This window comes from Phalacrocorax carbo, chromosome Z, assembly GCF_963921805.1.
Source record: "Phalacrocorax carbo chromosome Z, bPhaCar2.1, whole genome shotgun sequence".
Classification (NCBI taxonomy): Eukaryota; Metazoa; Chordata; class Aves; order Suliformes; family Phalacrocoracidae; genus Phalacrocorax; species Phalacrocorax carbo.
Window position 1 is genome coordinate 13,373,422 of NC_087548.1, and position 23,482 is coordinate 13,396,903.

The window sequence follows — 23,482 nt, forward strand, 5'->3', positions numbered from 1 at the left end:
GAATATTAAATCAAACAAGCTGACAATTAACATTTTAACTGAGATGACATTTAAACTGTTCTCTGCAATACCTAGAACAGGCAGTTAGTGTTTTGAGGCTTTCTCCTCAATGCTGTTTGACATTTTCTCTGCTAGTTGATTTTATCTGCTGCCCTGCACAGTTTCAGCAGAACAATAGTGACATCATTGAGTGAAATGTTTGTGACACTGATATGCTCTTTGGTTACAAGAGCCCTTTTTTTCCCCTTCTACAGCACAGAACTGCCCATGACAACAAGATTCTCCCTGACCAGATTCCCAAAGGTCTTAGGGCAAAAAAGCTTCTGTTTTTCTTTCTCCTGCTCTTTGGTTATATACGGGAAGCTCCACATTGGGAAATCAGGTTCCTTTTGTTATATAGAACCTTCATTACAGCAGTTATGGTGGGAGTTGTTTCACCAAAGAAAAGCACTGTGTGGCTTTCCCCAGAGCTGGTTAAATCTTTTCAATGCCACATCCCTCCAGAAGCAAACCCAACATATTTAGCTGTGTTACCAGCATCGGCAGCTGAGCTGCTCCACGAAGGCTGGCTTTGTTTGCCATGCACCTCTGTTCACGATCTGCCTGCTCTCCCGTCTGGAAAGCTGAGAGGTCGGGAAGAGTGATGTGTTGCAAGCGCAGCTGGGTCTTGCCTCACCAACAGCATCAGAGATGAGATTTGCCTGAAACATCAGTGGGGAGTGCCCAGCAAGAGGCTGCTGGCCACTAGCTGGGCCCCCACCTCTGCTGGGCGCTGGTGAGCACCAGGCCCAGCACCTCACCTGATGGTGACACACTGGCTTTCAGGTAGCTGGTACATGGCCCAGCTGGCATGGTAGGCCCAGCTGGCCATGGCGAACATGTGGGGTGACAGCGTGCCCTGTGGGGGGGAAGTGATGGAGAGGTGGTGATGGGGCTGGGGGGCAGTGGGGGGTGGTGGGGACACACCTCTCGCTCGTACAGCAGCAGGGGCTGGAAGGGGTTCATGGTGATGAGGATGTCCTGATATGGGTCTGGCAGAGGGGGGAGAGCCCGTCAGCCAGGTGCCCACCACTCCCAGGGCACTCACATAGATCTGCAGCTGCAGGAACTGCTCCTGCAGCCTGGGCAGCAGCCTCACCCATCTCCGCCAGGTCCCACAGCAACAGCCTGCTGGACAGCCAGCAGGGCGAGGGCAGCGATTCCGCCCCTCTGCTCCGCTCTGGTGAGACCCCCCCGCAGTGCTGCGTCCAGCTCTGGACCCCTCAGCACAGGAGAGACATGGAGCTGTTGGAGCAGGTCCAGAGGAGGCCACAAAAATGACCTGAGGTCTGGAGCACCTCTCCTGTGAGGAGATGCTGAGAGAGGTGGGGTTGTTCAGTCTGACGAAGAGAAGGCTGGGGGAGAACTTACTGAGGCCTTTCAGTACTTTAAGGGGGCTTATAAGAAAGGGGGGGACAGACTTTTTAGCAAGGCCTGGTGTGACAGGACAAGGGGTAATGGTTTTAAACTGAAGGAGGGTGGATTTAGACTGGATATAAGGAAAAAAATTTTTACAATGAGGGTGGTGAAACACTGGCCCAGGTTGCCCAGAGACGTGGTTAATGCCCCAACCCTAGAAACATCCAAGGCCAGGTTGGACGGGCCTCTGAGCAACCTGATCTAGTTGAAGATGTCCCTGGTCGCTGCAGGGGGGTTGGACTAGATGGCCTCTACAGGTCCCTTCCCACCCAAACCATTCGATGACTCTACCCCCGCTGCCTGCCTCCCCGCCCCGGGCCCGCCCCGGACCCGCCCGCCGGGGCGGGGCCGCCCGTTTGAACGCGGGGCGGCGGCAGGGCCCATCAGGTAACGGGCGGCGGGGTCTGCCTGACCCCACGCGGGGCCGGTGGCGAGGGGGCGGCCCGGGCTGAGGCCGCTCGCGGGTCTCGCTGCGGTGGCCGAGACGCTGCGGGGTCGGCGGGTGTGCGGCGGGGTGCTGAGCGGCCGCCCCGCCGCTCTGACCCGCAGCCCGGGGGTGGGGGGGCCTGGAGGCCCTCGCACGGGTCTGGTGAGCCGGGGAGACACCCCATTGCAGCGCCGAGCCGCCCTGCGGGTGGGAGGCTGCCCTGCTCCGGTGTGAGCCGTTTTAAAGCGAGGAGCAGGTAAGAGCCGCCCGGAGGCCTCCGAGGCCGAGCCTTCCTGCAGCCTTTTCCACAGAAGCCACCGTTCTCAGGCGGGATGTGGAGCTGGGTGCCCGTGGAGCTGGCCTGTGAGGCGGTTAGCGCCCCTGAGACACCAAGAGCAGCTATCCTGTGGTAATAAAGGGAGATTTTTGGAGGATATTCAAAACAGATCACTTAGAAATGTTGTGGGGAATAACGCTAACGGGGCATCACAAGGGGGTTACCTGTACAGAAAGTATTCAGCTACTTCTGAGTCTGAGAAGAAAGAAGTGAGCTGGAGTGCCCCTGTCACCATTAGGTGTATTTTCTTGTCTGTCCGTGGGCTCCAGATGACTCTCACCCTACAGACATGAGACAGTTAGAATGTGATATATTTTGGGACAATGGGAGTGTTTGCACTGCTTTGTGCAAGTGGGAGACGGTCAAACCTGGTATAATTTTTTTTGTCTGTGTTTTTTTTTTTAATTATTTGTTAAAAGAAGTTGGGCAGGAGAATGAAAGCCATGACTACAGCCTACCCTGGCTAAAGGTGCTCTCTGAATGGTAGCATTTTAGTCTATTATTGGTGAGTACTTTGCAGCTGCACACTAACACTAAGCTCTTGCATGGTATTCCCTGCAGTCCATCCCCATCTGCAGGGGTGCCAGGTCTGCCCTGCTTGACCAAGACATGGCCTCGGCTAGGCTTGAGGTTGTGTTGTGAGTAAATAAGAGGATAAACCTCTGGAGAAGCTCCTGCTACTATAAAATACTGCATGTGTCCCTCAGCTCTCAGGCCTTCTGCTAACTCATTATATGAGTATTGGTAGTCATTTGATGTGAAAGTTTTGTTTCAGATATTGGTTTAGATGTCTAAAATGTCTCTGGGAGACTGTATTTGACAACTTGCCTTCTCTAAGATGACACATCTTTCTGTATTAGAATAGCTCGTCTGCGTGGGAGCGGAACTTTTGTGGAGGTAGCTCAGCTTCCAGAGAAACTGCAGACTTCCCACCGTGGCAAGTGTGGAACAGCTTGCACTGCCTTTTGATCAATTTAACAAACTTTTTGATCAGTTTAGCAATATTTAACCGGTGCTCTGCTAACAAATATGTCTTTTTCTGAGAGAGGGTGATAAAAAAGGGAGTGTTTTTCTCCCTAACAAACCCGTGATGCTCTTGCAGAAGAGAAGAGCAGCAGTGAAGCTGGTTAATAAGTGGATAGTGTGATTCACAGCAGTTGCTCAGTCTCTCATCTCTGGAACCACAAATTACTGTTAGAAAATGACAATGCAAACCGCTTGCTTCTCGGAAACCTCCATGGGAAAACAAGCAAGACTGGTCTCTTTCTTTTTCTCCCTTTCCCTTCCCAAGAAAAATCTTATGGCTGTTTTCTACTACCTGCAGTACCTCTTCCACCCACTAACTTCCTTGGGTTTATTGAGAATTTTGCACAAAGAATGGGGCAAAGCACAGGAAGCGGTGGCTTGTGAGTGGGATTGTACACCTGAGGTTTGCTTACACATGTATTGTAATGGGCTGCTTTTGCTTTCACAGTCTGGTCTTTCTAACACTGTTCTTCTGGTTGATGCAGGGCTCCTGTACCCATGGGTTGGAATGCAGAAGGAAACTGTTAATGATGGTTGCTAGCAATTGACTTCCCATCTTCATATTAAAGTGTAGGGTTTGTAGCTCAGAACCTTACCCTGTGGCATAGTTTATTCTTTTGTTGTACATCCATCTCTCCTGGCTCTCCAGGATTGGTCACCTTCCTGTATACCAGCCCTGAGGCTGCTATGAGTGACTCATCCTTGCTGTTTATGGCTGGAACAAACACTGTAGAAGAGCAGAGGGCTCGCTGGGAGAGAAAGCGCAGCCGGACAGCTAAAGAGCTGCTGGAAACTGAACACAAATACCTCGAGCAGCTGGATTTGGTGGTCACAGTGAGTATTTCAGCCCTTGTGATATGTGGATACCTTCAGGCAGCGCACAATTATTTGTGTTGTCATGGGGAAGGGTCAAAAGCAGGACTTTGAAGCATTCCTACTGTGTGGGACAACTGCTGGGGCTGAAAGGTGTTTTTTGTTATTATTCTTTTACCTCCTCTGTAATATCCGATAAGTTGTGGTTTTGGCCCCTTGGATTTGGTCTGTCCACAGACATAAATCTTTAAGCTTGACTGTATAGGGGAGTCGCCTTAAGATACCAGAGATGTATGAAACATAGGGACACACAGGACAAAGATTATTAACAAGGTGGTGTAAAACAGCTGCATTGAGGAATACTGAAATAGATGTATCAGTGCTGTTCCACGTTTACAGTTATGGTCAAAGTAACCAAGAAGGCTTACATCTGATGATAGATATCTTATGTAGGCATTCGCCATATTTGATATCCTTTCAAGCTAAAGAGTGTGCAGGCTGCAACTTCTTGCTTCTGCTTTGTGCCACAAATCATGTTTGACCGACCTGTGAATTTTACCACTTCGAAATTCTTTCTTTTTTCCTACTTAGTTCTTCGTGACAATTTTAAAGGCCAAAGGGACACTGAATCCTGCTGTGTTGGAAACCATATTTGGACCCCTGGAATCCATATATTCAGCCAGCCAGTAAGTGAACACACTGATGTGATTCCTGTAATTATATGGGGAGGACCCTATATTGATGAGAAAGTAAGATTTCAGGCAATAGAGCTTAACAGCTTGTAAACCAGGCATTCAATTCTAGTGCTGCTAGCCTTGGTGGCATTTGCAGGTGAACCCAGGAAACTGCTGATCTGTATTCACATATCTGGATGCCCAGTTGCTCTCTGGATAGTGATTTAAACCTAGTAAGTCTGCTCTGCTGAATTTTTAAGGGATGTTTTCTGTAGCTTACTCTGTGACCACCAAACATATCTGGCACAGAAACTGAGTGTGAGGTGGAGACTGACAAAGGAAGGTCAGCATAGGAGTAAATGAGAGGGCACTGTGAAAATTCCATCAGTAATGTACCCCTCATGAGCTATCTTTGCCTCTTGTGCACAGTGTTCTGTCGCATCACCTGGAGAGAGGGAATTTGGGACCAGGACTGGAAAATTTCTGTCAGAATCTAGAGCTTTATGGCCACTACACTGAGAATTTTGAGCAGGCAAATAAAACCTTGAAGGTAAATATCTCCTTTATTCTTCCTGTTCTTTCTTCCCTCTCTTTCTGCGTTCTGGGAAACAGCTACATCCTTCCCTTTTTTTTTCTTCTGTTTCTGGAGTGATCAGTTTTCTTCCTCCTTCTGGGCTGCCCCTATTTTCTTGGTCTTCCTGCTATGATCGAATGGTGAAAATTTCTTTACTTAATTAGAGCTTCAAATTTTTGAAGCTTGTTTCAGGTATCTGTGTATGTATGTGCATACACTGAGTACAGCTTTCTCGGAGTTCTGTGTTTATGCCCACTCATCCTTGGCTGGCAAGCCTGGAGAGTTTGCAGGAGGAACACTAGGGGTCAGTGATCTCTTTCTGGAGAATTATCAGGTCTCCTAGTCTTTCCCACTACCACAGATGTATCCTAACAGTGGGATTTCCTTTTTCTTGGGATTTCCCGATTTATGTTCTATGGTAGAAGAAAACTTTTTCCTTCCCACTTACCTCTCAAAATACAATCTGTCTTCCAAGAAATTTCAGAAGGATATATTTTTCTTTCAAAGTCCTGACAGCTGTGTCTGGAATTTAAACCACCCGACTTCTGGTTTTTGTCTGTGTTTGTTCCCAGCTGCAGGATGTATTGGGATGTTTCCCCTCTTTTCTGTCTACATGCATATATTCACATTTTTTATTTCCTAAGAGAAAAACCCATTTTGCATACTTATCTTGATGTGATGGGAATGCGGGGCTGCATTGCTTTGTCTTGAAATGAGTGGCAAAAAGCCACAGGTGGACTCCTTGTCTCCTTGTTTTCCTAAGTGTCTCTCTTTTTTTTTTTTTCTGTCCTTTATTTCCATTTTCTGAGTATACTAGCTTCATACTGCTGTGCATGTATGAAGAGGGGATATTGCTTCCATTACCTGCTGCAAAGTGGTGGTCAGGAGAAAGGGAATTGCTTGCCCATAGCTACAAAAGAAGTTGTTGATGCTTGTGTTCAGGACTGGAGTCCTAAACTGTAAGAGTTCTAAGAGTTTCAAGCTCTGGTACAGAGTAGAGCATATATTTCTTTCTATAGTCTCAAAGCTATATACCTTTTCTGCTGCATACAGGAGCAATTGAGGAAAAATAAGGCATTTCGACGGTTTAAGAAACTCCAGGAGACTCGACCTCAGTTTCAAGGGAGGAAGCTAGAGGATCTTCTTCCTTTGCCGCTGCAGAGGCTGCACCAGTAAGTAAGCAATTCTAAGTCTTCAAGATGTTAAACAAGAGGAAAAAAGGAACGTAACAGTGTCTTGGTTGCTGTGGAAGGTGAAGTTGCTTAATGTGTCTCAAAATCGGAGCATATAGACAGCAATGGAGAGACCCGAAGGTGTGCCTGGGAAGTGGAATCAGTGTATGTGGACAGGGGATGATGCAGAACAGTAGCTGTGTTTAGCCCTGGCTCCTAAGATCTTCATCTAGCCCTCAGGCAGAATTGAAGTGGGGGCTTTTTGTCATCTCTGTCAGCTACTGAAGTTAGCTCCTGAACAAAAGCAAGCTGTCAGAAGTGCTGCAGAAGTAGTGTTATCTGCCAGAGATGGTCTTGCTCCACTTTCATGTGGATTGCTGACCTGGAGCATGGTGACTCTCCTTTCTTGTAGATGGTTGCTTTTTGGAGAGAGAAGAGATTGATGAACACGGGGGAGCTTGTGTTCCCTCTCAGGTTATCAGGGCCATATGCCTTCCTCAGTTTTTGTGCGTTTCTCAGTTGTCTGAGCCTGGACAGATCCAGTCTAGATTGCTGCATTTCCCCCTTGAGGCATCCTTTGAAGAGGCTGGCTGACTGCACGAGGTGAGTGCTACATGCACTCAGGAGCTGCCCTTTGTTGGGGAGGATATGTGGGTAATACAGAGCACAGATAGTTTGCTGGGAACCCAGCTGCTGCTGCCATAGATTGTGTAGCTGCTCTTCAACCATGTTCCTGGTGAGGCTGCACCTTGAATGCTATGTTCAGTTTTGGACCCCTCACTACAAGAAGGACATCAAGGTGCTGGAGCGTGTCCAGAGAAGGGCAGTGAAGCTGGTGAAGGGTGTGGAGAACAAGTCTTATGAGGAGCGGCTGAGGCAGCTGGGGTTGTTTAGTCTGGAGAAGAGGAGGCTGAGGGGAGACCTTATTGCTCTACAGCTACCTGAAAGGAGGTTGTAGCGAGGTGGGGGTTTGTTTCTTCTCCATAGTTACAAGCGATAGGACGAGAAGAAATGGCCTCAAGCTGCGTCAGGGGAAGTTTAGGCTGGATATTAGGAAAAACTTCTTCACCGAAAGGGTTGTCAGGCATTGGAATCGGCTGCCCAGGGAGGTGGTGGAGTCTCCATCCCTGGAGGTATTTAAAAGAAGGGTAGACGTGGTGCTTGAGGATATGGTTTAGTGGTGGACTTGGCAGTGATAGGTTAGCGGTTAGACTTGACTATCTTAAGGGTTTTTTCCAACTTTAACTATTCTATGGTTCTAAAGCAAATCTGAGAGATTGATAGCCTCGTTTCTTTGAAAATAACTCAGAATGAGCAGTCTTTCAGGTAGATTTATGGAACTTTTTTAGTCAGCTTGCCAGATATAAACATAAGCTTTCTTTTTACTGTAATTCTTTGGCTCGTTCCTTTAAATTTGTAAAATAGCATTATATTTGTTCCTGTCCAACTGTTTGGAAAAATGGTGGCTTTTTAACAGAAGGTCTAATTTTTTCATTAGTCTTTCTTTCATGTTTCCTCAAAACTCTGTTACATATACTGCAGGTCATATGACTTCTGTCAGTTCATGAATCTATACAACGTGATATTTCTTCTGCCATTTCAGACTGAAAATAGTTTTACTTTATTGGGAAAAAGCATTTGTGGAGATCTGATCCTGACTGGTAAAGGCTGGTGAGGAAAAAAGAAAAAGGCAGCTCTGAGTTCGTATAGAAATGCCTTTATTTTCTTGTGTGGGCAGGAGACATATGGTATGAATGCTACCATTCAGACATAAAAAATAAATAGTTCAAAGAGAAATTAGTCTGTTATTGAAGGCATTTTTATGTGAATGCTAAGATAGTTTCATGAACTTAAGTAATATGTGGTTGCTTTTCTCAGATCTCCAGGAAATGCCAAAGGCTTGCAAGTATATAAAATACTTGGGTTAATTTAGTTGATAAATTTGAAGATAAAATGAACATGATCAAAGAATTGTGACCAAAACCTGCTTGGGTAGGCTTAGAGGTGTATACTCCATCTCCTGGCAGAGTGTTATTGATCATTCTGTCACTAACAGGAGATGCTTTTGTAAAATAACTTTTTGTGAAATAAACCTGCTCTCTCTATCTTAGGTACAAGCATTTTTTCAGAGACCTACTGGAGAACACCAGCCCAGACAGTACTGAGTACCAGAAACTCACAAGTATGATTCCATCTGTAGATGCTGGCACTCGGATCAGAGTTAGCCTTCTTGCTATTAATATTTGGATTCTTGTCCTCTGTCTACTTTCACATGAAGAAAAATCTTCTTCTCTCTGGGGTTCTAGTGGATTACTGTTTGCCTCCTCTATCTTGGTCAAGATGTCCCTGAGAACACACTGGGAATAAAAATGTAGAGTAACTGACTGGGAAAGTGGGTTAGGTCAGAGAAATGGCAGCTCTACTTTTTACAGTGAGGGTGGTGAAACACTGGAACAGGTTGCCCAGGGAAGTTGTTGATGCCTTAGCACTGGAAGTGCTCAAGGTCAGGTTGAATGGGGCTTTAAGCAACCTGATCTAGTGAAAAATGTTTCTGCCTATGGAAGGGGGGGTTGGACTAGATGATCTTTAAACACTCCTTCCAGCCCAAACCATCCTATGACTCTATTGGTCATGCGCCTCAATTTTCTAGCATAATTCATGTCTTTCATGACACATCTACTAGCAGTTAACATGACTTGTGGGGCACTTTTCCTCTTTTTGCTTCCAAGTTCAGGAAATTATTCATCTGTCTAGTGTTTGACTGGCAAATAAATGTTTTCTAGAACTGCAGAAGTGTTGGTTGGAGAGAGGCCTCTGGAGGTCATCTAGTCCAATCTCCTGCCAAAATTACTGAATAAATCTGTTGTTGATATTTGGTTTAAAACATTTGCTTCTTAGTTTCATCTTACCTTTTCACAGCAAGATAGATAAGGCATAATACATACTCATTTGTGATAACTTCAGAATATGCTGCTGTAATTTCAGAGGCTGTGAAATCTATTTCTGAGGTATCTCAGTGGGTCCAAGACATCATTCATAAGAGAGAGAACTCATTGCAGCTACTTCGGGTTCAGAAACTGCTCAAAGGACAGAAGACCCAGGTTTTGACTCCAGGTGGGTCTTACTGACAGTTCCCTGTTTTTCTTCTGAGCTGAGCTAACAGGAGATATGCCTGTCTTCCTCTCTGACTCAGCACATATTAACTGGTTTTCCCCTTCTGCCCAAACTCCATAGACAGGTGGTGAAGGAATATAACTAGTAATTCAAGCCCTGGTTTGTTTGTTTTTTTAATGAAGAATTTTTGAGTAAGGATAAACAGCAGCTTAATTCCCTGATGTTCAGATAGAAGTTGGTGATATGTAGTTAGAAAGTTAGTAATGGGAACCTAAGGAGGTCAGGGGTGTAAGTCCTGAGTGAGAATGTAAGATAGACATCACATAATTTTGGAAGAGTGTAAGCAGTGGTGTTGTTCCTACTCCACTGCAGGAACCATAGATTTCTGAGTGTGAAGGTCCCAAGGACTGTGGTGTGTTTTACCTTAAGCTACAAGCTTCATGGACTTCTGCTCACACCCTTCACATGAAGAGTCTTTTTACCTGCATGGTTAAACTGTGCCAAAAATCAGAGTGTTTCTCTTAATAGCTGAGATATATAAAGTTACAGTCATTGGCATATAAGGTTTTCTAATTGGATAACAGGCTTTTTTATGACCTCTTGTGTGACTGGATGCTCTCTGCACCGAGAGCACACTCCAAGCTATGTATTGTGAGAAATGTGTCCAGTTTGGGCAACTATGAAGTAGTCACTTGAGGCTCCCTGTGTGCCCTCACTAAACACTGCTATTGCAGAGGTCATCTAGAAACAGCGCTGCAGCTGGAGAGGAGTGTTAAAGTCACTATGTGTAAAGTTCTCTAAGGCACACCACCAGGTATTTGTGAATGTGGCTGTAATTCACACGTGGGGATTTTGGGGTGAAAAAAAAAATCCCCAAGAGGAATGGCGGGGAGAATTGGAAGAGTAAAAGTAAGAAAACTTGTGGTTGAGATAAAAGCAGTTTAACAGGTAAAGGAGAAGCTCTGCACACCAGCAAAGCAAAACAGGGAATCCATTCACTCCTTCCCATGGGCAGGCAGGTGTTCAGCTGTCTCCAGGAAAGCAGGGCTCCATCATGTGTAACAGTTACTTGGGAAGACAAACACCATCACTCCAAACATCCCCCCTTCCTTGTTCTTCCCCTGGCTTTATATACTGAGCTTGACAACATATGGTATGGAATATCCCTTGGGTCATTTGGGGTCAGCTGTCCCAGTTGTGTCCACTCCCAGCTGCTTGTGCATCCCTGGTGGGGTGGGGTGAGAGGCAAAAAAGATCATGATGCTGAGCACTGCTTACACAGCAATAACTAAAACATCCCTGTATTGTGAACGCTGTTTTCATCACAAATCCAAACCAGAGGCCCATACTGACTACTATGAAGAAAATTAACTCTACCCCAGCCAAACCTGTACAGGTAAAAAAAGAGTTTGTTTATCAGACGTTACAGTTCTCTAAGATGCTCAGTCAATGGGCAGATTAATTTACAATTCTCTTTCCCATTCTTCATGGAATCCTTTTGGGGATGCTGGATGAAAGGGGGCTAACTCAGGTGTGCTCTGCTTATACTGAGAATGAACATGAGGAGGGGTGCCTGGGCACATTGGGCTAGTGCATAAATAAAAAGGTAAATCAGTTATCGTGAATGACAGAACTAAAACCCCACGGCAAAAAGGCCCAACCCCAAAACAGTAGAGCTAGACCATCAATAGCCCTCTTTTGAAAATGTTGGGTCTGGTTTGGGTTGTTTTTTTTTTTTTTGGCCTCTGATTATTCTGAGACATGTGGTAGGACAAACGTTGAGCTGGAGTAAAACAGGTACTATTGAATGTGAGAAGCAGAAAAGTAAGAGGCAGCTGGGGCTTGCCAGAAGCAAGCTAGTTTTTGCAGAATGGTTAAGATTGAGTCCTGTTACTAGGAGAGAAGAGGTAAGAAAACATAATGCTATAGACTCAGAATAAGGGAGTAGCTTTGGAGTTGGATATCTCATAGCTGGCAATGTCTCTGAGATGCACTGTTCCCAATGAAAAGAGACCCTGCTTTCCTTGCTGCCTTCTGTGTACAGGGCAAATACCATCTTAGCCAGAACTGCCTCCATAACATAGCAGTGTTCTGTCATCCCTAGCTTCCCTACAGATATTTCCTTGCTCTTGTGTTACAAAAATTCCCTAAACCATGTGTGCCTGGGAATCCTGAACATGGATCTATATCCCAAGACTTCCTGCACAGTCTAACACAGACTGTATGCCAGGGAGTCTGATCACAGCTTAGCCTGAAGGAAACAGTCCCCAGACAAGCCTCATGCTGGGCTTCCCTTCCATTTGTTTTTTTAAACTTGGACTGGTTCCTGCATCTCACCCTTCTCTTTCTCAGTTTCTTATTCAGGTAAGATGAGTGGGTCCTGTGGAGTAAGCTAAGCAGGAATTCACTTGCCTCTATGTTTTGTGATGGTAGCGTACCAAATAAGACACAATCCATAATTAAAACAAAATTGTGTTGTTTTCTAAAAGGTACTTATTACCTCAGCCAGAAGCTAAGGCATGAAAAACAGTGACTGAAATTCTGTGGCAGGTGTTACCCAGACCAGGCCAGATGTCAATATCTTATTATGGCTTTCAATTTTTATAAATAATCTGTTGGCAGGTGTCTTCTTAATTCCCAGGAGTTGATGGCTGTCTTGTACAATAATCCTTCTAGTTAGATGCACTGCTTTAATCAAACCATTTTGTGTAGATGCTATTTTTAAAATTGCTGCTTACAGCTAGGTTTATCAAATGGTTTTAATTTTTCTCCTGCTGATTTCTCTGCCTTTTATTTTATTTCAGTTCATTTCATGGGTAGATGACACTGGACTCTATTCTGTAAGAGAAGGTTGAGAAGGTTGCCTATTCAGACCTTCCTTCTTAATATGTTGTATTGTATCCCCTTTGCCATCTTCTCATGAGAACGACTATTTGCATTCTGTAACCTGTTAACTACTGGAGGTCCATATACAGTTAGATGACCTGTGAAATGTGGGTGTTTTTTTTTTAATTGCACGCACAAACAAAACAAGAGAAACATCCTAAGTTTTTAATATTTATTATAACTTCTGTTTCACCAGTAAAGACAAACCATTGGGCAACACAATTTAAGATAGTTCATTGTATGTTTTCTGAAGGCTTATGTTAATTTAAAGGTATGCATACCATTTTCAAACCATGTTTTTGTTCTGGTCTCTTTAAACAGACTTGCATATCATAATATGATCTTAATTAACATAGTAGATTTATAACAGCTTCAGTCTGCTCCTCATATACTGAAAGTTTTGCACTGATTACTGCTTCTTCATGGCTGCTATCAGTGCTGATGAGCTGGCCCCAGTTGATACTAGGTGCTTTCTAGTGGCTGGAAATGTAGAACCTGGTAACCTTCAAGGGTAGCTCACTGTACTCCTGTTTTGTTTTTTTTGTTTGTTTGTTTTGCTTTGTTTTTTTCCAATGATCATCTGACAACTGTCTTTATTTCCCTTGGGTGCCTAGGGCGCTGGTATATCCGGGAAGGCTGGCTTTTGGTGGTGCCTTCAAAGGGAGAAGAACTGAAGCGCAGGATGTTCTTCCTATTTTCTGATATCTTTATTGCAACCAAGCCCTGCCACCCACTGCACCTGCTGAACTCGAACAAACTGGCATGCGAGGCTGTCTACCCGCTTCACCAGTGCACAGTGGATAAAGTGTTTGGCCACACGCAGAGCCAGGGAGGGCTCCTCAGTGTAAGTCTTCATGCTTCTGCCTGGCAGAAGCATCAGTGGAGTCAGACTTGTGAAGCAGGTCTCTAGCAGTCTTAGCAGCAGCAGGACTGAGATGGTGAGAGGTGACAACAGGAAATGCAATGAACTAGTCTGAGTTAGGAAAACTGTTCTCTTCTTGGGTGATGTAGGTCCTCTTCCCTTCACGGTGTAGGCCTTCCAGAGCACTCTGGGGTACAGGCTGCTGTTTGCTTCACTGAGCTCAGGTGAGGAGGGTTTGATAAGACTGATGTGCCCTCAGCCGAGCATGTATTTGGGGGGCAGCCCCACAGTCAGGTGACAAGAAATACACAGCATTACAGTGACTGTGGACTGAGCTTACAGAAAACTGTGAAAAACAGAATGAAGAAAGATGTGGGTATTATCACAACAGAAATTGCTTGTGCATCTAATGCCCTGAGGGCTGCAAGGTCTTTGACTGGGACTGGTGCCTTAGGTAGGGGTTTCAAGTTCAGGTCTTCCTAGGTCAAGGAAGGTCTTGGCAATCACCCTGGGCAAGTTGTGATCTGTAGATGATGGTAGTGGAAGGACCCCTATGGGCAGCTTGGGGTAAGGGACAAAACGGGATGAAGATGTGCTGAGAGCTGTAATTGCCCACTTCCAAACACCCTATTAAGTCAAAGTGAGCTGTCATCTGTGGCTGAAAGGAATGGAAGAATCTGGCACTTGCTCTGTACTGTCCAGCCTCTGGCCTCTCCCAGTACCAATGTTCAATTTTTTCTATCTGGGGAAAAAAAATGGTGGAATTCAGCATGCAGGGCTGAATTGAGTTCAGTGGTGATGGCTCTGCTTTTTATCAGAGTTGCTGCCTTGGTAGGGAATACCACAAAGTGGTACAAGATTCTGTTTGCCTTTCAGCTTTCCTTTCCACACAAGACACTGTTGTTGATGTCCAGCGACCAAGAAGATATTAATGACTGGTATTGGAGTCTTACAGCTGCAGTCAGGTAGGCATCTACTATCCAGAGGTGGAAGGGCTGAGGGAAAGAGGGGGGGACATAAAAATGATCATATGGACCTGAGTATTTGCATTATTACATTGTTATAAGGCTGGTAGAGAAGACCTGACTCTGGCAGCTGTGATAGAAGGGAGTAGTAATTACAGATTTCATGTATTAACAGTGAACTTACCCTTTGTTTTGCTCTACAGGCAGATGAAAATCTGACTCACCTGAGTACAAGACAACCTGGTAGGACTACCGCCCCTCTTGATAGAAGCCTACACAATCTTAGGAAATGTTCAAGGACATATAGTAGGCGAATAGCATTTAGAGGGACTACATGCTGTGCTTGTGAGGTGATGAATGCTTTGTCAGGTGTCCTAATCTTAATACAGCTATTGCAAAAAATAGGTATGCACACTAAGGATTTGTATATAAAAAAAATCTGTATCAAGACTTTTCCCCAACTTAGCTTAGAAGCTTCTAGCTTTTCTACAGTTTTTTTCCCCCTCAGATTATTAATTTAAGGACAAGTAGAAGAGAGGCTGACTTGCTTTCCCTCATGAAATGTTTTTAAACAACACTTTCTAAATCAGTGTTTTCACATTTGTTTACGTGTATGTCTACCTGCTCTTGCTTCTGGGTCCTTTCATCAAAACAGATGTTTTGGGTAATGTGGATTTTTTGGGTAATGGTAACATGGGCATAACACTGTGTTTTCAGCTGGTACTACAGGGCCACAGGAATCTTCCTCCCTTGACATATTTTTATTATTCATATCCTTGAGTTTTCTACCAAAAGAGTTTGACAGTTATTGTTCCTCTTCCTCCAAGAATGTGACAGGTGGGCAGATCAAGGGAAAATGGTTTAGTGGTTAAAGTCCTACCTCTCAGTTTCTCATCAATCCCACAGAAAAGTTAATCTGCTGAACTATCTGAAATAAACTGGTAGGTAACATAGACTTATGCTTATCAAGCAGCATTCACATTTCTGATCTGAATCCTAAGAGATTATGCAGATAAAGCAGCCCTTGCCTTTGCCTTCAAGGTATGCAGCAGCCTGGTAACTTTGAAATGCTTGTGGCCAGCAGGAGCAGGGGGGTGCTTGTCCCCCTGTACTTAGCACTGGTGAGGCCGCACCTTGAATATTGTGTTCAGTTTTGGGCCCCTCACTACAAGAAGGACACTGAGGTGCTGGAGCATGTCCAGAGAAGGGCAACAGAGCTGGTGAAGGGTCTGGAGAGTAAGACCTGTGAGGAACAGCTGAGGCAGCTGGGGTTGTTTAGCCTGGAGGAGGCTGAGGGGAGACCTTATCGCTCCCTACAGCTGCCTGAAACAAGGTTGTAGTGAGGTGGGGGCTGGTCTCTTCTCCCAAATAACAAGCAATAGGACGAGAGGAAACACCTTCAAGCTGCGTCAGGGGAGGTTCAGGATGGACACTAGAAGAGAATTCTTCACCGAAAGGGTTGTCAAGCATTGGAACAGGCTGCCCAGCGAGGTGGTGGAGTCTCCATCCCTGGAGGGGTTCAAAAAACATGGAGATGCAGCACTTGGGGACATGGTTTAGGAGGGATGTGGGTGTTGGGTTGATGGTTGGACATGATGATCTTACATGTCTTTTCCAACCTTAATGATTCTGTGATGCTAAAAGCTTGGGCAGCACCTCTGCTCCTGATGCACAGGGAAAATCTCCAGAGAGCTACAGTCAGCATGGTCATCAATGGCTGGTAATGTGCCATGGTTCAGTTAACTAAGATGGAAGACCAATTTAAGGAAGAAGTATAGAGAAGGTATTATTCTTGAGTATTTCATTAAAACCTCAGCTTGGAATAATGTGGAATCTCTGCAGCAATAGCAGTTTAGTTCACCTCTTCTACTGAAGGGGAAAACATCTGTTTGAACAAGACACTAGGTCAACTGCAAAGAGGGCAATTTCAAGGTCATTAGAATCTTTAACTATTAAGGTCCATCTGAACACTGACCTTTTAGTAGTTTGAGTGTTTTGCCCCTTGCCCCCCGCCCCCCCCCGCTTCTTTATTTTCTCACTGCAAAGTTTAAAGGACAGGGAACTGCTTGAGCAAGTCCAGTGGAGAGCTATGAAAATCAGCAGGGGACTGGAGCATCTCTTATGAGGAAAGGTTTATTCAGCCTGGAAACGGCTGAGGGGGGCTGGGGGGTTTCATCAATACCTATATCTGAAAAGTGGGTGTCACAACAATGTGACTTGACTCTTTTCAGTGGTGCCCAGCGACAGGCCAAGGGGCAACAGGCACAAGTTGGAACACGGGAAGTTCCACTTAAACATGAGGAAAAACTTCTTCCCTGTGAGGTGCCAGAGCAGTGGCACAGGCTGCCCAGGGAGGTTGTGGGGTCCCTTCCCTGGAGACATTCACACCCCGCCTGGACACGGTCCTGTGCCCCCTGCTCTGGGTGTGCCTGCTCAAGCAGGGGGTTGGACAAGGTGATCTCCAGAGGTCCCTTCCAACCCCTGCCATTCTGTGAATTCATTAAAACAGAAGTGGTACTGTGTGAGACATGCCCTGAAGAGAAAATTAACAAATTTAAAGTTCTTTAACATCACCTTTTTTTAATTGGTCTTTCTATACAGCTCACTACGTAAGATCACTCATTTGTCCTAAGTTTGTGAAACTTGGAGTGAGGAAGGCAGTATCTTTGGGTTTTTTAGGTTTGTTTTGTTGTTTCTTTTTTCCTCCACTCAGAAGCTACAGCTAGGGCTTTCAAGTATTAGCTGTGCTTTAAATCATAGGCAAAGCTAGCCATTTAAGTTCTTTATGCCCCAGTAGTTATAGCTCTCTAAAAAAGTTCTGGTACTCTCCCTTTTTATTCTAAGAGGTTAATACAGAGATTTCTTGCAACCTTGTACCTGAGGCTGAGATGTCTACCAAGAGCTTGGTATACGTAATTCATATTGCTGTGCACGTTTCCTCCTTATTATAATACAAGTCTATGTAGTACCGCCTCTTTTAAGACCTACCTCAGTGCTACCATCCTATGTTGCATTCAGTACTTCTGAAATAGCAAAATGAACTTTATTTTTCATTGCATTTCCTGCCCTGAAAGGCTGCACACTGGCTTCTAGAGAACACTAGCTCTGTCACAGTGAAGGGGAGAGGCTGCTCTAGAGAGTAGGGCTGGTGGACCAGAAGCTGTAACAAACCCAGTCTTAGCTGGGTGCACGTGAATACAGTCCACAGAGAAGCAAACTCACTTTCTGAACAGTTTATTTACACAGAGAATACAAACCATTAGGGCTCCCAGCTTGATTTCTTTCTCTTGCTGAGTCTCTATTCAAACCACAGGAAGAACGAGGTACACCCTGAGCTTGCACCCCTGTCATGGCAACTCAAGGTTAGTGACTGACCTCCTGGGCCACCTTCCATGCCTGTGCTGCGGGACAGCACCAAGCTGGCCAGGGGGTGGGCAGCTTATGCCAAGCTCCCTCCCTGTGTGTGCAGAGGGTGTCCCTCAGGGTTGAGGGGTGCCTAGACAGGGGTGCCCTCGGGGGGCTGTGGGGCTGCTGCCTGCTGCATGTCCTCCCGATAGCCCTTCAGCAGCTGGTTGAGCAGCGTCTTCTCGGTGTCGCGGCGCGGGCAGATGAGCGGTGGGAAGGGGTTCCCCTTCAGCTCGATGACCGCCATTTTGGCGCGGTCAAGGCCATCCCGGTTGGGGATCTGCAGCAAGCGGGTGTAGCTACCGGGATGGGGCTGGAACCGGGGTGCCAACACCTTGAACAGCTTGTGGATGAGGTCCTTCTCCTGCGGGGCGGCACGCTCAGCTCCAGCACTGGGGCTGCGGAGAGCAGGGAAGGACTGGCGGGGTGGGGGTTATACTTACCGTCAGCCAGAAATTCGCCATGCGCATGGCGCGCTCGTTGGTGTCCCCCAGCTTGGCGTAATCGATGAGCTGCGGGGAGCGAGGAGGCACAGCTATTAGGGTCCCTCAGCCGCCCGCCGCCCCCCGCCCCGGCCCCGGCTACTCACCCGCTCCGCGTAACTCCGCATCTCGTCGGCTCTCGCCCATGGCGCCTCGATGCGCTCATGCCGCACCAACGCCGTCACCAGGTTACGCAGCAGGTCGAGGCGAGAGCGCGGGCTCAACCCCAACCGCCGGTACACTCGCCCGTGCGAGATGGCGGCGGCCACCGACAATCGCATCTTGCCGCCCCCCCGCACCGACCACCGCCGCCGCGGGGCACCACGGGAGGCGCCTCCCGGCAGCCCCCGCGCACCGCGCCGCTCCGTTGCGGCGCGCCGCTGGGTTGCGGTGCACCCCTACCCGCCGCCTGCTGCATACAGCCGCCGCGGCCGGGCTGGGAGGGAAGCGGAGCCCGGAGGCGCGTACCGAGAGCGCCGAACCGGCCAGGGAAACCGGGTCGGCCAGGTGGAAGGGGCCGAGGGGGCCCCCGGCCTCCTGGGCGGGCTGCGCAGGCGCAAGGCGGGGCATGCCGGGAGCTGGAGTTCCGCGGCGCGGCGGGACCGGCCGCCATTTCCCGCCGCTGTGGGGCCTTGTCCCGCCGCAGCGCAGACCGCGGGTGTAGCAACCCTCCGCTCCTGTCTCTGAGGCATCGGGGCGCCCCGGGGCGGGAAGGCAGGGTGGGCTCTGAGGAGCGGAAGGAGCGTGCCCAGCCTTCCCGCTCCTCCTCACCGCAGCTGGGGCGGGGTGGTGGGGCACAGCCCTCACAGGGTGGCCCCGGGGCTGCGGGGAGGGCCTCAGCTAGGCGCCGCGGGCAAGCGGGGCCTTACAGAGCCTTCACCTTGTCCTCCCTTTTTCCCCAGTGCCGGTGGCGGGATGGCGCGGGAGTCTCGGACCTCGAGCCGCTCCCCCAGGCTGCAGAGAAGCTGGGTATGCCAGCAGCCTCACGTAGCCCTCGCGGGGCGTGGGAGGCACCAGCCTCATCGCGGAGGTTCTGCCTTGTTTCCACGAAGGCAGAAACCCGCCATATTCTGCAAGGTGTCATGCCCCTATAGTCCTGGCAGCGTGTATAATCAGCTGCAAGAAAAATGCTAAAAGACAGCATAAGGAGGTTTCCTGCCACTCGTCCCTTGCAGTCAACATTTCCGTATTTCAGAGGAAGGATGCGTAACAAAAGCAGCATAAGAAAAAATATCTTTGTTATTAGCATACATCATAAAATCACAGTCATTTCATACACATTTTAGTATTTCATATACTTACATAAATAAAGTGAACAGTATAGTTATTGGAACGTGTAATAGGAACAAACGTACAGATTTTAATGTGAAATTAACAAATTCTTGGACCCCACCCCCATCTTTTGTTGCTTCTCCGGGGTTTAGCGTGTAACTCCAAAATACTCCAGGAAGGTTACTCAAACTGTGATATCAGCACTAAGTCCAGGGATTACCTTAATTCCATTTACAACTGATTTTCCTTTCCTTTTCCTGGTCTGGCCTGACTACATAGGAATCCTTCTGTGTCAGTATTCCAGCTTTGCAGGGAAGGCTAATCCTGTCTGTACCTGGCACAGTGTTGAAAGAAAACATTTTCCAAGGTTTACTATTTTGTTAAACCCATTAACAATCAGCATTTTGCCATCACTACACACTCTTGCAAATGTTTCCATTAAATATATTTCTAATATTAATAAAATAACAAACTCTTTATTATCCTTCTGCTTATAACTTGATCTCTTAACATAAAAATAATATTTATTTCTAATAAAATTATACATAGTATTTATATGAAACAAAGTTGTCATGTGCATGAGCCTAGTAATGAGGCTAGGCATGAGTGTAGACGTTTCTACATTCTCATTTTGGATTCTTGAGGGGGTTGTTATTTTTGGGGCCACAGAATAATAAATAATTTACAAGGTAATGACTTCCCTAGCTCCCCGGTAACCAAGCTTAAAATTGGAGATTATTCCTCTGGTTTGGCTTTATAAAACTTTGGGTATGCTGAAGAAAATGTCACTTTTCTGTCTGAGTGTCTGTGTTTATGCAGAAATCTTAATGAAATGTTTCTGATACATGTGTTGTGAAAGTTTCCATACGATCAGAAAAAAAATTAGAAAGGTCTATGCAAAGGTCTGAGCAGGATGCAGACAGAAGGCTGAATCTCTCCAGCCAGCTGTGCTCAGAGGGGCTTTCCCTGCTTGGAGGAATTCCTGTGCCTTCTGGAGTGGACTTGTCTTTGCCATCAGGTCCCCTCCTTGCTGCTGGGACTCAGACAACCTCTTTGGGGCAGGGATTCTGGAAAGAGGAAGGTGAAGCATAAGGACAAACCCAAGGTGCGCTTTCCTTCACCTTTTTTTTATGGAGTAAGCATGTCTGTTGGAAAACCCAGCTCTCGGCCATGACAGGCAACAATGCAGGCTCCAGAAAGCGAAATGGTTGAGGTTTCTATTCAGAAAGCCATGTGAACATGTGCCATATTTTATGTTCATGAGTCTGTAGGACAGATTTCTCTACTTAGAGTGAGCCATGTATTTTATCTGCTTTTCTGGTGCAATCTCAGAATTTCCCTTCCCTGGATAGTTACGCACAGCAGGGCAATTGTCATCCACCCCTGATTTTGATGGGCAAACTGTAGGAACTTCTTTTTTGGTATTTGTCTATATTTATAAGAGCAGGGTTTAGAAATAACATAAGTGCCTTTTTAAGAACACATCTTCTTGTGGGCAGGGAGTAAGAAAATTTAGGCAGTAGGTAGGAAGTGACTCATCTAACTCGTTGTTCAGTATCCGATGGTCAATAAACCTGCAGCTACTAATTCCGTAATGGGAACCGACCTGATCTAGCAGGTGATGGAGTGCGGTGTTAAACATATGCAAGAGTTACATAATTTGCAAGAGTTACAAATGTAACATCTGCCATTCAACAAATTTACTTAAAAGTTGCATATTCATGAACAATGGTATTTATACCTAGTTGCCTGTTTGAAATTAAGAAAATAAGACATAAATGCCTCACTTAATACTGTCTCAAGATGTTTCTTTCAGCCTGCTGCGCGTAAGACCATACCTCTTTTGGCCACAAGTTCCTTCCCAGATCTCACTGATTTCCCTAGTACCTGGTTCACAAGACTACTTGGATCTGGAGCTGCTGGGAGAGCTTGTCCCAGAGGGAAGCCCAAAGACCAGAGGGTGAAAGCACTATCATTTTTTCTAAGCTATCGCACTGACTTAGTCATTACCTTGTAAATATTGATATACATATAATGTGAAGAGGAATACAGAGTGTTAGTGTTCTTAAAGCTAATGCCCTTGCTTGTGGCATAGTGATAGCGAGGAGTTGGGAAATAATTTCAGTAACGAACACTTCCTGTTAAGATAATATCCAAAAGATATGAAAGGTCTAGGCAGCCAACTGTTTACACAAGACCTGTACCAGTGGTGTAGGGATTACACCAAATATATTTTGGCCCAGAGAATATGGAAGGGAATTCAAACCTTTATGGGTTGTCTGTAAAGGGCTTGCTTATATTTTTACCTGTATTTATTCTATTAGAACATGCAGGCCCTGAAAAACATGGCAAAATAAGTAGTTTTAATTTGCATTTGTAACATGGACATGACCCAGCACTAAACACACTGTAGAATTAGCAGCTACACAGATACAACATTGAAGCTTTGTGCTCAATATACTCCTTTATCTTCCAAGCACGGCAAAGTCCTCAGCAGCTGTCGTAATCCAAAAGAAATGGTGACATACATCACCCATGAGGTTTGGTCTAACCTGTGCATCCAATTTTCCAGTGTAAAAAAAAAGGAGCTCTCTTTCATCCCTCTTCACAAATACAGGATCCCCACCTCACCTTAGCCATCATCGTACCAGTTGAAAAGTTTTGTCATGTGCACACCTGCACCTACTCATACTCCTGATATACCCAGCCAAATACGCTGCAACTCTCTGCTCCAGTTCCATGAATGCCATTTAGGTCTCTCTCACGCAGCAGAGGAACAAAACAGATGGAAGCTCTTTGCAAACGTGAGGCCTCTCTCTGATCTTGATTTCACTTGGACTTCAGCATTTCACCGAGGAAGACGTGCATCTACAGGAGGTCAGAATGCAATTCTTTCTGCAAGTCTGGGATTGCTTTTGTGCTTGCCAATAAGCCTACCTGATTTGCTTATGCCTGGTTTTCCTGCTTTATATATCCCCTTTTCTCTTGCTCATCTTTGTGTAATGTATCCAGCATGAAATAAGTTGAGGAAGGGAACTGGCCTTCACACTGAGCAGTGGGAGAACGGTAAAGGAAAAGTAGTGTTAGTTTAGGACAAACAGATCTTTTTGACTCTCTTTGAACAATACTCTAGCAACACGAAGCCAAATAATTTCCAGATCAACAAGCAGCACTCTTGTATCACTGTTTCACCATTTTTTTTTTTGGCCTTTTTCTGCCATAGTGCAGCATAATAGAAGAAGATATTTCACTTACAGCTGGCCTCTGCTGTGAAACAGGGATCCAATTTTCACACTCTCCTAAGCCTGGGGACAGTAGCTGAAGACCTGAGTTCAGCAGTATAATATATTTACATGTATAAAGTAACTGTTGCCCAAGGTTTTCATTATTGATGTCACTCAGGGATGACGTTCAGCTACCCCTGGCAAAATCAAGGTACTGGATCATTTGGACATAGAATGCTAGGTGGGCAGATGAAATGCTATGGTGTGCGCCATTAGCTATAGCATGCCTTAATCATATTATATACTATGAAGGTTTTCTTGATAGTCTGGGTACAATGCACAGTGCAGTCTTGACAGCATGGAATTACTGGAAGGAAGCTACCATGAACCAGGACAGCTACAGTACAGGCAGCATGGCTGGGGAAAAGCAGAGAGAAAACTGGGAAATATTATATATATATATTTTACATTGTCAGTGCATTTTTATATTGAACAACTCTAAAGGGGCTCTATGTTTCAGTAGGCCCAACTAAGGATGGGCTGCCTTCTGTATCCTGGAGTCTCTGGGTGCTGCCCGTGGTTTGTAGTCTTCTCCAGATCCAAAATCTACTGTGTCATGATAGTTTGTAAATTCCTGAGGTAATGGGAACTCCTCTGTTGATGAATGAGTCCTGTGTCCAAACACTCTCTCTTGCAGCTCAGCGATGTCATTTCTGATGTCTGCCATCATCAGCAACAGGAAATCGAATGAACCTGGTGGGCCCTGCAGTCACAAGGCACAGTCATTAATA

The 23,482-nt window shown here is 46.1% G+C and overlaps 3 protein-coding genes across 8 annotated transcripts in view; 1 reads left to right on the top strand and 2 right to left on the bottom strand.

Moving 5' to 3' along the window:
- Positions 1-1,776: 1,776 nt before the first annotated feature.
- ARHGEF39 (Rho guanine nucleotide exchange factor 39) lies at positions 1,777-14,938 on the top strand. Of its 4 annotated transcripts, XM_064438279.1 has the most exons (12): positions 1,852-2,141; positions 2,642-2,727; positions 3,083-3,159; positions 3,898-4,082; positions 4,653-4,747; positions 5,165-5,285; positions 6,363-6,481; positions 8,593-8,663; positions 9,467-9,595; positions 13,096-13,325; positions 14,220-14,308; positions 14,512-14,938. In XM_064438279.1, the coding sequence occupies exons 4-12, from the start codon at positions 3,936-3,938 to the stop codon at positions 14,525-14,527; spliced, it is 1,017 nt and encodes a 338-aa protein (XP_064294349.1). In that variant the 5' UTR covers positions 1,852-2,141; positions 2,642-2,727; positions 3,083-3,159; positions 3,898-3,935; the 3' UTR covers positions 14,528-14,938. The 4 variants fall into 4 exon arrangements, with proteins under 4 accessions (XP_064294346.1, XP_064294349.1, XP_064294345.1 ...); XM_064438276.1 differs by lacking the exons at positions 1,852-2,141; positions 3,083-3,159 and adding an exon at positions 1,777-1,845; XM_064438275.1 differs by lacking the exon at positions 3,083-3,159.
- Positions 14,939-17,526: 2,588 nt separating this feature from the next.
- On the bottom strand, positions 17,527-18,552 carry MRPL17 (mitochondrial ribosomal protein L17). The gene is made up of 3 exons (XM_064438280.1): positions 18,303-18,552; positions 18,157-18,225; positions 17,527-18,077 (listed from the first exon to the last, which is right to left on the bottom strand). Exons 1-3 carry the CDS (start codon positions 18,474-18,476, stop codon positions 17,805-17,807), a joined length of 516 nt encoding a protein of 171 aa, XP_064294350.1. The 5' UTR covers positions 18,477-18,552; the 3' UTR covers positions 17,527-17,804.
- Positions 18,553-19,416: 864 nt separating this feature from the next.
- Positions 19,417-23,482, bottom strand: part of CCBE1 (collagen and calcium binding EGF domains 1) — a 105,415-nt gene continuing 101,349 nt past the window's right edge. For 2 of the 3 annotated variants that reach the window (XM_064438274.1, XM_064438273.1), the window contains one exon: positions 23,308-23,454. In XM_064438274.1, the coding sequence (XP_064294344.1) occupies positions 23,399-23,454 (56 nt within the window). In that variant the 3' untranslated portion in view covers positions 23,308-23,398. Of the gene's footprint in view, positions 23,455-23,482 lie in introns of all 3 variants that reach the window. The other variant, XM_064438272.1, reaches the window with a different exon arrangement.

Bases quoted from the DNA above. Each gene is read 5' to 3' on its own strand.
- MRPL17 (XM_064438280.1), bottom strand. From the start codon at position 18,476: ATGCGATTGTCGGTGGCCGCCGCCATCTCGCACGGGCGAGTGTACCGG. The intron at 18,226-18,302 runs GTGAGTAGCCGG...CGCTCCCCGCAG, and splicing joins TGCGGAGTTACGCGGAGCGG to CTCATCGATTACGCCAAGCT. The intron at 18,078-18,156 runs GTAAGTATAACC...GCCGCCCCGCAG, and splicing joins TGGCGAATTTCTGGCTGACG to GAGAAGGACCTCATCCACAA.
- ARHGEF39 (XM_064438276.1), top strand. From the start codon at position 3,936: ATGAGTGACTCATCCTTGCTGTTTATGGCTGGAACAAACACTGTAGAA. The intron at 4,748-5,164 runs GTAAGTGAACAC...TCTTGTGCACAG, and splicing joins TCCATATATTCAGCCAGCCA to TGTTCTGTCGCATCACCTGG. The intron at 13,326-14,219 runs GTAAGTCTTCAT...TTTGCCTTTCAG, and splicing joins GCCAGGGAGGGCTCCTCAGT to CTTTCCTTTCCACACAAGAC.